The sequence below is a fragment of the Candoia aspera genome, chromosome 10 (genome assembly GCF_035149785.1).
Source record: "Candoia aspera isolate rCanAsp1 chromosome 10, rCanAsp1.hap2, whole genome shotgun sequence".
Lineage (NCBI taxonomy): Eukaryota > Metazoa > Chordata > Lepidosauria > Squamata > Boidae > Candoia > Candoia aspera.
Genome location: NC_086162.1, coordinates 13,223,685 through 13,235,746, shown reverse-complemented (window position 1 = coordinate 13,235,746; position 12,062 = coordinate 13,223,685). Strand labels below are relative to the sequence as shown.

General features: G+C 42.3%; 1 protein-coding gene across 2 annotated transcripts in view; it reads left to right on the top strand.

The window, feature by feature from the left end:
- ASAP3 (ArfGAP with SH3 domain, ankyrin repeat and PH domain 3) overlaps positions 1–12,062 on the top strand; it is a 68,630-nt gene that overhangs the window by 32,484 nt on the left and 24,084 nt on the right. For both annotated transcript variants that reach the window (XM_063311793.1, XM_063311791.1), the window contains exons 7-9: positions 8,413–8,498; positions 8,736–8,811; positions 10,906–10,992. In XM_063311793.1, the coding sequence (XP_063167863.1) occupies positions 8,413–8,498; positions 8,736–8,811; positions 10,906–10,992 (249 nt within the window). The remainder of the gene's footprint in view (positions 1–8,412; positions 8,499–8,735; positions 8,812–10,905; positions 10,993–12,062) is intronic.

Genomic DNA, 12,062 nt, shown 5'->3' with positions numbered 1-12,062 from the left:
CTGCTGGCCATGCCTTAATTCTTTCTAAGGCGGAAAGGAATGTTTAGCACAACAAACAGTTTTGTTGCATCTGAATAGGCAACCCATCTGCATGCTTACCATCAACAGCAAGCTTGTTAAAACTTTGGTGACCCTGTAGTGTATTTCACTCAGAACAGCTGAGCTGTTAGCTATGGGAAGAAACTTTTCACTGGCCTCCATGGGAGTCTTCCTTCCACTGTGTATCGTAGCCACGTCAGAGGGTGTTGGTGAGGAATCCCACTTGGAGCAGAGCAGACAAGGCTGGCCCTACCATGAGGCAGAGTGGATCGGCTGCCTCAAGGGGCAGATTTTGGATGTCATGAAAGAGTCACTCTGTGGTTAGATATTTTAGTTTTACTTCCAGAGATGGTGAGAGGAACTTTAGGATTTTCTGCCTTGACTGCCAAAATAACTTGAACCGGCTTTGGGTATTATGTGCCTTGGCTTGGAGGTGGGAGCATCATTTTCTCCTCTGCCCCAAGAAACCAAATATCTTTGACCAGTCCAGGTAGCAAGACCAAAAGACTGAATCACCCTATCCTGTTCTATGATCCAGTTCCTGTTGGCCTTTGTTCTGGCATATTATGTCAGGCTGCACTCTTAGTTCCAAATTAAAGTCTTTGGGAAGGCTACAAAAGACCAATTCTGCTCTTTGGGTTGCTTTACAGTCTTGCTCTCTGCCCCGTTGAATGGATTGATTTGGGGAGGGGGCGGTGAAAGGGAGTCCAATCTACCCATCTGGTTAATCAATCTTTAGGCAACAAGGACCATAACTTTTTGTTTAGATTTTTTATATCTCACCTTTATTATTTTTATAAATAACTCAAGGTGGGAAACATACCTATTACTCCTTTCTCCTCCTATTTTCCCCACAACAACAACCCTGTGAGGTGGGTTGGGCTGAGAAAGAGTGACAGGCCCAAGGTCACCCAGCTGGCCTTCATGCCTAAGGCAGGACTAGAACTCACAGTCTCCTGGTTTCTAGCCTGGTGCCTGAACCACTAGACCAAACTGGCTTATATTTTATTTATATTTTCTTGAGGCCTTTTAGCAATCATTTTATAATTCAGACTGTATTTAGCAAAAGACCATGGTGGGAGTTGGAGAGAAGGGCTGAGATGAAATCAAGTGAATGGTAAGTTGGCCTCCCCGGTTGGATAGAATCCAAACAGCTGGAAACATTTTTGGATTGCTGTGCACACCCTCCATGCTTGCTCCTGGCATTCTCCCAACCTGTCGGATGGAGCCAGAGGTTCCCAAAAGTGTATTAACTTCTTTTGATTGAATAGCTAAACCCAGTATTTAAGGGACTGGGTCTCTTCCCGGTTTTCACAGCCAACCCTGCTTGAGTCACTCCCTTTTTCTCTGTGGCATACTTTTTTCCCATGGCATTCTGCAAATCCTGTATGCTTTGCAGGGCAAGATGTGTTGTGTGTACTTAAGGGAGCACCTGATCTGTAGTACTGCCAAAGAACGACTTTGACTTAGGCCAAGGAGCCTGTCTCTCTCTGTGTTGCAATAGGCTGTGTGTTTTGTATAGTGAGTTCATTAAGACTATTTCCTGGTGGTTTGCAAAACCTTGCTTGTGTCTATCTGTTGAGACTTGTTGACCTTGCTGCCAGAGCTATTGCATGCAAGATAGATTCATTAAGGTAAATAGATGCAGTTACTGTGAAAAGAGGCTTGTTATACGTATATATATATATAAATATAAATATATACGATAACAGTCTCTGGCTATAAGCAGGCTTGTGTCAAGCCCCTTAACTGCAGAACATGATCAAGGAAGCAAGATTCACACAGACTTTTTCCAATGTGTTTTAATGCCAACAATTAGGAGTCGAAGTGCACAATCTTGACAACTGAAATAGAAACCTTCTAGTTCTCCTTTATTAATGAGTTCTGCTAATTGTTGGTGTTCAGAGATGCTCGTTTCCTTCTCAGCACAACCTCTTACAGCTAGTCTGCATAAACCATCTCTCTCTCTCTTCATCCATCCATCCATCCATCCACTTAAACCCACAGACATATGTTGCACACTGTTATCCTCCTGTGTTTCCTCTTTGAACAATCTGCAGAAAGTTGTGGAATGGAGTTTAGAAGTGGTGATCCAAATGCGAAAAAATAAAGGGGTTCCCCTTTATCGGGTAGCTGTGGAGAATTATTCTCCCACAAATTGGAGCTGATCTTGGCAGCTAAGCTGCAAATGTATTATCATCAACCCAGCAATAAATCCAGTTTTCTTATTGATTTATTCAAATGGTTATATCATTAATTATCAAAATATTTTCATCATTTACAGTAAAAACATAAAACCAAAGTTAAAACCAAATCAGTTAAAAAGAAAACATCCTGAGTATATGTCAGTACATATGCTTGTCATACATGTACAACTGTATGCTGGCCGCAAAGAAGTCTCCGGATCAGAAATTTGGGAAATTCAGTGCAGCTTTACGCTAAACGTGGGTGTGCAAACCAGATTTTTGTTCTCCAGTAGGTCATTTGAGAAGTGTACGAACTTGAGAAAAGAGTATATTGTATGTTTTATTAGAGACAGCTTAGAGATAAAGTAGCATTGAGCTATAGAACGTTTTGAGTTAGAAATGCCTGATTTCAAGTACGGAAAATGCTGCCTTGGTAGTTTTGGAAGTGTTTCAAGTTTGAAATGCTCTAATTGGAGCTTAAAACACCTCCAGAATAGTTGAAACACCATATCAAGCAGGGTGATTTGCACTCAAAATAGGGTGTTTGGAATTCAAAGCATTTTGCATATCCCACTGAAAACCAACTGGCATAAAAATGTGTTGAGTAGCCTGATGCCAAAAGATCTCAGTGTCTCTGAAGAGAGCAAGCATGGATTCCAACTGAAAGGACCTTCTCTCTAACATAGTCTTCTGGTAAGCCCATGTCAGCATCTGCTACATTCAAAAGCTACCAGCCCGCGGGAAGCCCTGTTCCCAGAATGGCTTGCTTGCTTATTTGTTTGTTTGTTTGTTTATTTGGTTTCTATAGCCGCCCATCTCAGCAAGTGACTCTGGGCAGCATACAATCCTTAAAACATAAAGCAATTAAAAACAATTACAACAATACAAAATAAATATATATGGTTGCTGAATAAAATTATCATAGATGTCAATACAGCCAAGAAAGGGGGCCCTTAACACACTTGGGGCCCTGGGCACATAACCAGGTCTTCATAGCCTTATGAAAGGCCAACAAATTTCCATTTCCCACAATGCCCTAAATTCAGCATGGCTCTGGTACATGGTGGAAAATTTAAAATGGTGGTTTACCAAGATAGCCATAGCTGGGGGGAAGAGCGTCTCATACAGGGTGAGCACAATTTTGAGGGTCCCCTGCCTTTAGCACAGTATAATTTGTGGGCGGGGTATGTTTAGCAGTGGTCCTTCATTGAGAAATGCTAATTAACATGAATATCAGAGCAAGGTAGTGTGAAATGGTTGGGAGAGGATGCAGTTTTCAGATGTTTTTTCATGATATAGTTTATTGCACTCATCAGAGAGAAGGGGATATTCCCCTCCCCTCCACTTCTCATAGATATTTGCCTGAGAGCGATTAATGGATGTTTTGGCTTCCAAGTAATGCTCAGTCCCCCAAGGGAAGTGATCCAGCTCTGTGTAGAAGTAAAAGAGGAGAATGGTTGAGTTGTGGCTAATAGGGAAGAGTGCAGGGATTGGGCATTCCAGAAAGGGTTAAAGAGTTTTGTGATGCCAGGCGGGTGGTGACTTCCATTCCTCTGTGTGTGTGTGTGTGTGTGTGTGTTTTCTTCTGGGTTCTGTGGAAGGATTGGGGCTGCGCCAGAGAGTGAGTCATTTCTTTGAATAGCTTCACTGTTAAATAAATAACAGCACATGGAAGCACTCAAGGATTCACTTGCAACTAGGAGGACAGATAGAGGAACTTGATGGAGATCAGCATCTCTCTTAGAATCTGGTGTTGGTTCCTCTCCCTGGAAACAGTCTTTCCCCAACTTGGTGCATCAGCACCTGGAAGTTGTAGTTCAGCAAATCTGGGAAAGCTATGCTGAGGGATCGTAGGGCAAATTCCTCCAGAGACCTTGCTCCTGGTGTAGAAATCAGAGGATAAAAGTTCAGTCTTGGACCATTTTGTTCATGTCATCAGCCTTTCCCAGCCTTTCCCCTTCAGGTGTGATTGGACAACCATCTCCAGGATTCCAAGCCTACACAGGTTTACAAAAAGGTGGTTCCCAAATATACCTGCTCCCCAAATGATTACATCTGACAATTCATCTGAGGGATTGAGATGAGTGCAAAGGCATCTGGATCTTGCAGTTGGGAGATGCACTCCAGTGGGAAATCAGACATGAGCTCTAATAGGGTCCAAGCACAGAAGAGAAGGGTATGTATCAGCCTTCTCTGATGTAGCACATGCTAAATGGGTTAGAACTACATTTCCCCAAATTCCCAATCACTGGGCACATTGGTTATGGATTCTAGGACTTGTAGTCGCAGCACACCTGGGGTGGTGTTAGTTTGGAAAAAAAAAGGTAAAGTCTCCTTAAGTTTGACTCTTAATAACTTCATGGACACATTCATGTAGCTTCCTTGGAAGTAATACAGAAATAGTTTATCAGTGCCTTTTTCCACACATTTTTCCGACTTTCTGGTCTAGTCCGTAGTCCTGATGTTCTTTGGATGACTTCCACCTAAATCCTAGCCGGGCCTGACCTGCTTAGCTGAGATATGGTTGGTTGCGTGTTGCCACCTACTGTTCAACTCAAGCTTTAGGGCCAGATTTCAGGTTAGCTTTTTAAACAACAGGGAAGATAATGAATAAAAAGTCTGGCTGGAAAGTAGAAGATGCCTGACTGCTGATTGGCAACCCTCATGATTATAATAATAGCTGATAAAAATCTGCAGGTCACATTGGAATGTAGGAAGCAATGGAAGGTGAAGCCATGCCATTGGCTGGCCCATGTAGTACAGTATTATCTATGAGATAATGGCAGTTCTTCACCCTTCCTTTCTGGCCTGGCTTTCCTCAATGTTATATGACATCCTCTTTCTTGAGGAACTAGGAACAAGTATCAAGTTGCACTGAGTGAGCTGGCTCAGCTGAATGCTTTTTAGCCCCTGTGATAACAATAAAACTCAGTATGGTCAGCAGTTAGCCACAAATCACTGAATTCTCTAATACGTTCTCAGGACGTTCAGTGTCCTAAGCGAGAATCAAACAAAGCACATTATGGATTGTTGTTTGCCTACAATCAGGAATCAGGGAAGGAGGAATCTTAGGGTGGGAGTGGGAAGGCCCAGCTTTCCTCTTGCTATAACAAACCTGTGTAGGTTTGAGGGTTGGCCTAGACCTCAAAAGGCAAGTTTGTATCCTTAATTCAGCCAAGAAGGTAACTGGGTGATTTTTGAGCAGTTGTTCCTTCCCAGCCTGATCTTACTTCTCAGGATTGTTGTGAGAATCCGGAGGAAACAAGTAAAAAGTGATGGTAGAACCATCACAGAGAGCCAGTTTGGTCTAGTGGTTAAGGCACCAGGCTTGAAACCAGGAGGCTGTAAGTTCTAGTTCTGCCTTAGGCATGAATCCAGCTGGATGACTTTAGGCTCTCTCAGTCCTGAGAAGACAACGACAGTGGTGAACCACTTCCAAAAATCTTGCGAAAAGCAGCCACTAGGAGTCAACAATGACTTGAAGGCACACACAGACAAAAAAAGAACCATTGTACCAAAAGGCACGATACACACTATAGGTGGGCACCAATGGTTCTCCACCAAATTTGGAGACCTCTCTGCATTCAGTTTCTCTGAATATCTTCTCCAACTGCCTCAGTGAAAACTGGCACCAAAAATGAAGAAGCCCCATGGGAGAAGTTCCCTCCTGATGTTTTCCCTTGTGACAGAATGTGCATGGAGGAAGCCACGGTGATGGCAGAACACCAGATACAGGAGTGTTACAATGAGTGACAGGACTTTGTGTATGTACACACCTCTTTATTAAATACATGCAAGAACACCGTGCCACACCTTACCTTTCTCTGCTCCTTAGCGAGGTTGAAAGCAAATTCATTTCCATTCAGTAACATGAGAACTGTTTAAAGGAATGCAGAGAAAGTTCTCTGCTTAGCATTGCTATCAATGGTAATACATAAGTAATAAAATAAGCCATATTTGGGGCAATGCAAGTGCGTTGGCCTAGCCACGAGTTGCCTTTGCAGTCCGGGGAAATTGCATACATGCACACATACATGCAGCTTTAAATCCCCAAGAACCCAACCACGTTTTATGCTTAGTACAATTATAGTGTAGTGCCAGATTCAGTGCTACAGTAGAATGCAGATGAGAACTACTCGGTGTTCATGCTGGTAAGTTGGTTACCCAAATATGCCTCCTTCCCGTGGCCTTTTGTTTTGATTATCCTGGCCCTAATATCTTTGAATCTTCAATTCTCAGGCCTCTTAATCAGCCATACTGTTGGCAGGAAGAGAGCGAAATGCATAAATAGCGTTGCTGTCTTAGCTTGTAAAGTGCTGTGTCGATAGTCTGGAACGCTCTGAAGCGTAAGGTATTCAAAACCCAACACCTCCCCCTGTGGGACGTACCGAGTCTTGCTTGTCCGGTTTTTCTGCAAGACCCCCTTGCTGCATTTTGGGGCACCTGGCACAAGCTCTGCTGAAGGCTCTTTCATTGTGTCACTGTGAAATCTCTCCCAGCTGAAACATTTGGTTGAATTCTAAAGAGGATGGGGGGGGGCAGGGGGGAGGAGAAGCACAATGGATTGTTTCCTATTAGCACTCTACAATTCTCTAGTTTCTCACAAGACTTGGCATGATTCAACTGGCCAGATGGGACATGGATTCTCTGCCACAGATATAGGTGCGTGAGAGTGTATTTTTCCATGGGAAAACAGACCCTCATCTTGTGAAAGACCGAATGCAGCTTTGATCCTCCGCATGCTAAGCATTCTGCTGAAAGGACTGCAAATACCAATGGATAATAACATTAATGCTCAGTTGTTGTTTTTTAAAATTTGTCTTGGTGGTGTTTTTAAGCTTATGTAATAGTGGAGGTACCGAGGATGTTTCCATGGATGTCATTTTTGTTACAGGTCTTTCCGTTGCTCTGAAATCTCCCTTGTTGCCTAAATTTTACAATCTTAAAAAGCCTCCTGGAAAGAGTCCCCCTTCCCCCCCCATGTTTTCCATTAGTATTTAATTGAAACAGGGAAAGCCAAGGGGCTGCAGATTGCTGGAGAGAAGATTGTGCATCTAACTGCTAATTGCATGAAAACTAGCAGGAGAAAAAATCCACATAAAATTTACATAGATTTAAAAAATGCCTGACTCCCAGTGACTCTTGACGCTTTACATTCTAAAACAAATAGCACAATAAAAAAATGAATTTGGAATCCGAGGAGTACCATGTATGTGCTGCTAAGAAACAGGTGTGGTGTGCTCTACAAACTTAGCATCAGTGATAATTCTACATTCATGCTGAACTACATATATCTGCATAACTGATATTTCTGTGTTCATACTTCTGAGAGATTATTTCAGAAAAGGATAAAGAACATGGAACAAGTATCTTGGTCAGGCCAAGTGCTTATATTGTAGTTCATAGCAGACTCATTGGCCAAATGTTTCATGCTTCTTAATCAGGACTGTACAAGCCTGCTCATTTTAGCCATGATAATAATGGTCAAGAGCAGAAATTCCTTGGCTCACTGATTATACTGAAGCATAATGCCAAATACGGGTCACTATGGACTCTTTGTGATTCTTTACCAAGTTCCATCATGTGCATAGCAAGGAAGTGGCCTGGTGAAATCTGTTGTGCGTCTTGTCCCCAGCATGTTCTGGGTCACCTTTATATTATAAGCTATTGGATGTGTACACATTCAGGTGTTGTGCTCATAGCTTATTTCTTACATGCATGCCACCTTTCCTCTGAGATCTCAATTCTCACAATACCTGATATTCTCTTTATCCAATTTTCTCTCAAAATGACAGCCCTGTGAGTTGGGTTGAGAGAGAGGCACTGTTCCAAAATTTCTCAGGAACTTCCATGTCTGGGTTATGGGACTTCCCAGTCCTTGTTCAACACTTTTGATCATTATACAACACCAAACAACGCAAAGACTTTTCTTGAGTCAAAACCATGCCCGCTTGTATGAATGTCAGGCTTCTGATTCAATCTGATTTTTATCAACATGCTAATCAGTTACTTGTCTTTTCTTCCCTTATATAACATACACATTGGCTTCCATTACCTAGATGGCAAATAAGCAACCAACAGGTTAGCTTGTGCAGTATCTCTTTTACTAACAGCTTATTGGCATTTTGAAGAAGCTATGATCATTAGATTGTAACCTGTTGTTTTTGGCTCCTTTTTTCTTGCCCAGTATCTTCTGAAAGCCAACGAGTGCCAAATGAAGCAAGGGCCAGATTTTCTGCAGAGCCTCATCAAGTTTTATCATGCACAACATAAGTAAGTGCACTACAGAGTTTGGTCTGCAGTTTATGACTGCTTGTCAACATTACTCCTTTTGATGGGCTTCCTGATGATAGCAGAGCTCATGTTCTCAAGGCTGTTTCAGATAATATGAAATGTGGCTGTATACCTGTTTCTGTGGCAGCATATAGGCTAACCTCTCAATGTGTTCTCTCTTTCCTTCCCCATCCCTGGCTTTTAAACATTTCTCTGCTGATTTCAAAACGCTTCCAGTTTCTTCCAAGATGGCTGGAAGGCATCTCAGAACCTCTACCCATTCATCGAAAAGCTAGCCGTCTCCTTACATGCAGTAAGTTGTCACTGGATTTTCATGTGACTATCAACCACATTTTCAGCTTTTAACTTAGAAGCATTGCTATTCTAGATAGGAAAAGGGCTGGGTTGCAAGATTTTCAGTATGTTTTTTGCCATGCTTAGCCTGACCCATTCATTACCATGCTGACCCTTTTCAGTTTCTCTTCTGGGTTTCCTCACCATGCATGGGGCTCCATCCTTGAAAACGTAGGCTTTGCTTTCTTTCAAATCCCACATCAGAACTTGGTTTTCTATTCTTTTCCACTTATCACTTGAATCTTTATCCTCAACACCAGTTGCCTTGGTCCTTAAGGTCCCCTCTCTGTGTGCTGCATTCTCAGTTGCTTATGGCCTTCTTGGGGAGAAGCAATTTCTGTATTTTTGCCAGTGAAATTATTTTGGTTAGGCCATTCTGAACATTTGAAAATTCAGGTTGAATGTTCAGCTATTTGGGTAAAATGTCAGGAGTCTGATAGCACTTTTTCCGACTAACAAATCTTATTAGAAGGCATAAGCTTTCATGAGCTGCAGTACATAGAGTAGCTAGACCAGGGTTTCTCAACCAAGGTTCCGTGGAGCCCTGTGGTTCCATGAGAGGTCACTAGGGGTTCCCTGGGAGATCACAATTCCTTTAAAAAATTATTTCAAATTTGGGCAACTTCACATTACAGAGGTAAGTATCATTCTTTAGTTTTAGTTTAAGAACACTGTTAATGCATACATACAGGCCTGTACATGAAACGAATGTAATAATTTTGAAACTTCTGGCCTAGATTTGAGCCTGAATGTGCAGGGGTTCCCTGAGGCCTGAAAAATATTTCAAGGGTTCCTCCAGGGTCAAAAGGTTGAGAAAGGCTGAGCCAGACTGATGTTGGAATTAAATGGGGTGTGTGTGTGTATGTGTGGAGGGGAAGGTAGCTTGGTTATGTAGATGCAGGTGACATGTGAGACAGATTACCAGTACCTTATCAATTAACAATTGTAATGTGATAAAAATCCATTGTGCTTGCTGAGACCTTCTGAGATTGCCTGAAGCCTTTTGATGTCTGTGAGTTCAACAATCTTACTTGATGGTGCTGTTAAAGTCCCACTTTTCTAAAACAGTCACTTTAAGGTCTGCCAGGGACTGTCCTGGGAAGTTGAAATGCCTCTGATAATACTTGTCCTTGCTTTGATGATGAACTTGTGTTTTGTGCAAAATTTGTCCCATTTGTCCAAACAAATCCATTTGTTCAGATGGGCATTGCTAGCAGATGATGGCATATATCATATTGGAGGAAAAGCACATGAAGGTGACTGTAATGTTGTGTGTGGCCTGCGATAGTGCTGTTGGTGTAGATGTGGGGGCAAAGTAGACATCCGTCTGGCTTTATTGCAGGGTGTGTATCTGGTTGTGGTAGTGGGGAGAGGTTACAGGGCTGCCTTCCTCTTTTACATTTTTGAGAGTATGGTTGTAAATTTTGAAAGTGGGGATGGGCAGCTTGCCAGAAATTATTTGGTCACTATCTTTAATTCATCAATCTTATCAGACACAATAAAACTACAAAAAGTAATATGGGACTCAATCCTCTGCTAAAAAGAAGCCCTGTGTAACATCCTTCTCGGTAGAGTTGGCTGCAAATGAGCTCTTGAAACGTTCCACCAAGCCACTAGGGTTGAAATAAAACCAAAAAGCAATTTTTGTTTCATCACACTGAAGGAGACCTGGAAGGTGGACAATTCTCTACCTGATTCTCTTTCTGAAGAATTAAGGATGGTGGTTGGCAGCGATGAAGAGCTGGGGGAAATCACAGGGGGGCACTGTGGGTTAATCTGCACATCTATGTAGATAAAACATAAAAATCAATTTCCATGGAGGCAAGTGAGGAAGAAACCTTACTTTTTCTGTTCTGTGAGACCCAGTAGAACCTCTTCTGCTCCCCAAAGTTTACTGATCCTAGATAAAAGTAAGTTGGTCCCTTCTAAGGCCTGACGTTACTTTGTTCCTTGTAATCTTCTGGGCTGAAGAGAGCAATGCCTGAGGATGCACATGAGAGTGATGGCATTACTCCAACTTGCTTGTCCTTAGCAACTTCCCATCTTATTTTAGCTTCGCCAGGCTAAGGAAGAGGAGGTGAAGCAGCTCACTCGGATCCGTGATTCCCTCCGAAGCATCCTGCAGCTGGAAAACAAAGGGGTAAAGCTTCAAAGGTCCTTTGTGGGAGGGGAGGGAGAGGATGGGGGTCTGTGAGAAATTCCAGTGGATTGGAAGATTGGTTTTTTGCAAAAGTTTGGTCATACATTTTCCAGGAACTTTTGAGCACTGCACTGATTGTACGTATGTTCTGTTGAAACAGGCTGCATTTTGTTGCAGCTTGATTGCATTGCCTACTTTCTTGGCCCCCTCTGCATGCACACTTATACGCATGAGTGGTGATGGCACGTGAGATGTGTGTGTGGATATATCTGTGCCTGTGCAGATTGACTTAAAAAAAAAGGATCTCATAACTGAAAAACAACGTAACCTCCTAGAATTTCCCTCATCCTTCCTCTCAACATTTGGGATATTATCATTTGCAGTCTTCGCCTCCACCAAAGAAAGTTAAGTGTGTCCATTGGTTACTCAAAAGTTGCTGGTCCCTCTTTTAGATGAGTGCTTTTCAACCTTGGCAACTTTAAGATATGTGGACTTCAACTCTCAGAATTCCCCAGCCAGCCATGAAGTTGAAGTCCACACATCTTAAAGTTGCCAAGGTTGAAAAGCACTGTTTTAGATGGCTATGAACCTAACTGCTCCCCATCATCCATGCCATGATTTGTATGCTCTTTCAACAATGTTAATTAACAGGCTACAAATCTATAAAAATGTCCCAGAATATTTTTAACTTGCTATCATTTTTTAGCTTAATCAAGTCAGCCTGGCAGATTGGATTTTTAATGGCTTGCTTTGGCTGCCAACATGTGGAAGGAAGCCATCGGGTGGTCCCAAAAAGGATTTTGAGCAGCAGCAGCAGCAGCATGGGATGCAGTGAGATGGGATGGGAGCTGTTATGTGGCACCTGGTAGGTACCAATGGGTGTATGGACTCCTGCCTTGGTGCCTGCCAGCTCTCAGCCTCATGGCACATTAGTGATGCTTTAAAAAAAATTCAGTTTTTTTAAAAAGGAAGTTGATTTGCCAGCTTCTAGCATTACTTTTATTTAGAAGAATGCTTCTTGGATTCAAATGAGTCCTATTAACTTCCTTAGAAAATAAATAAGAGAAATG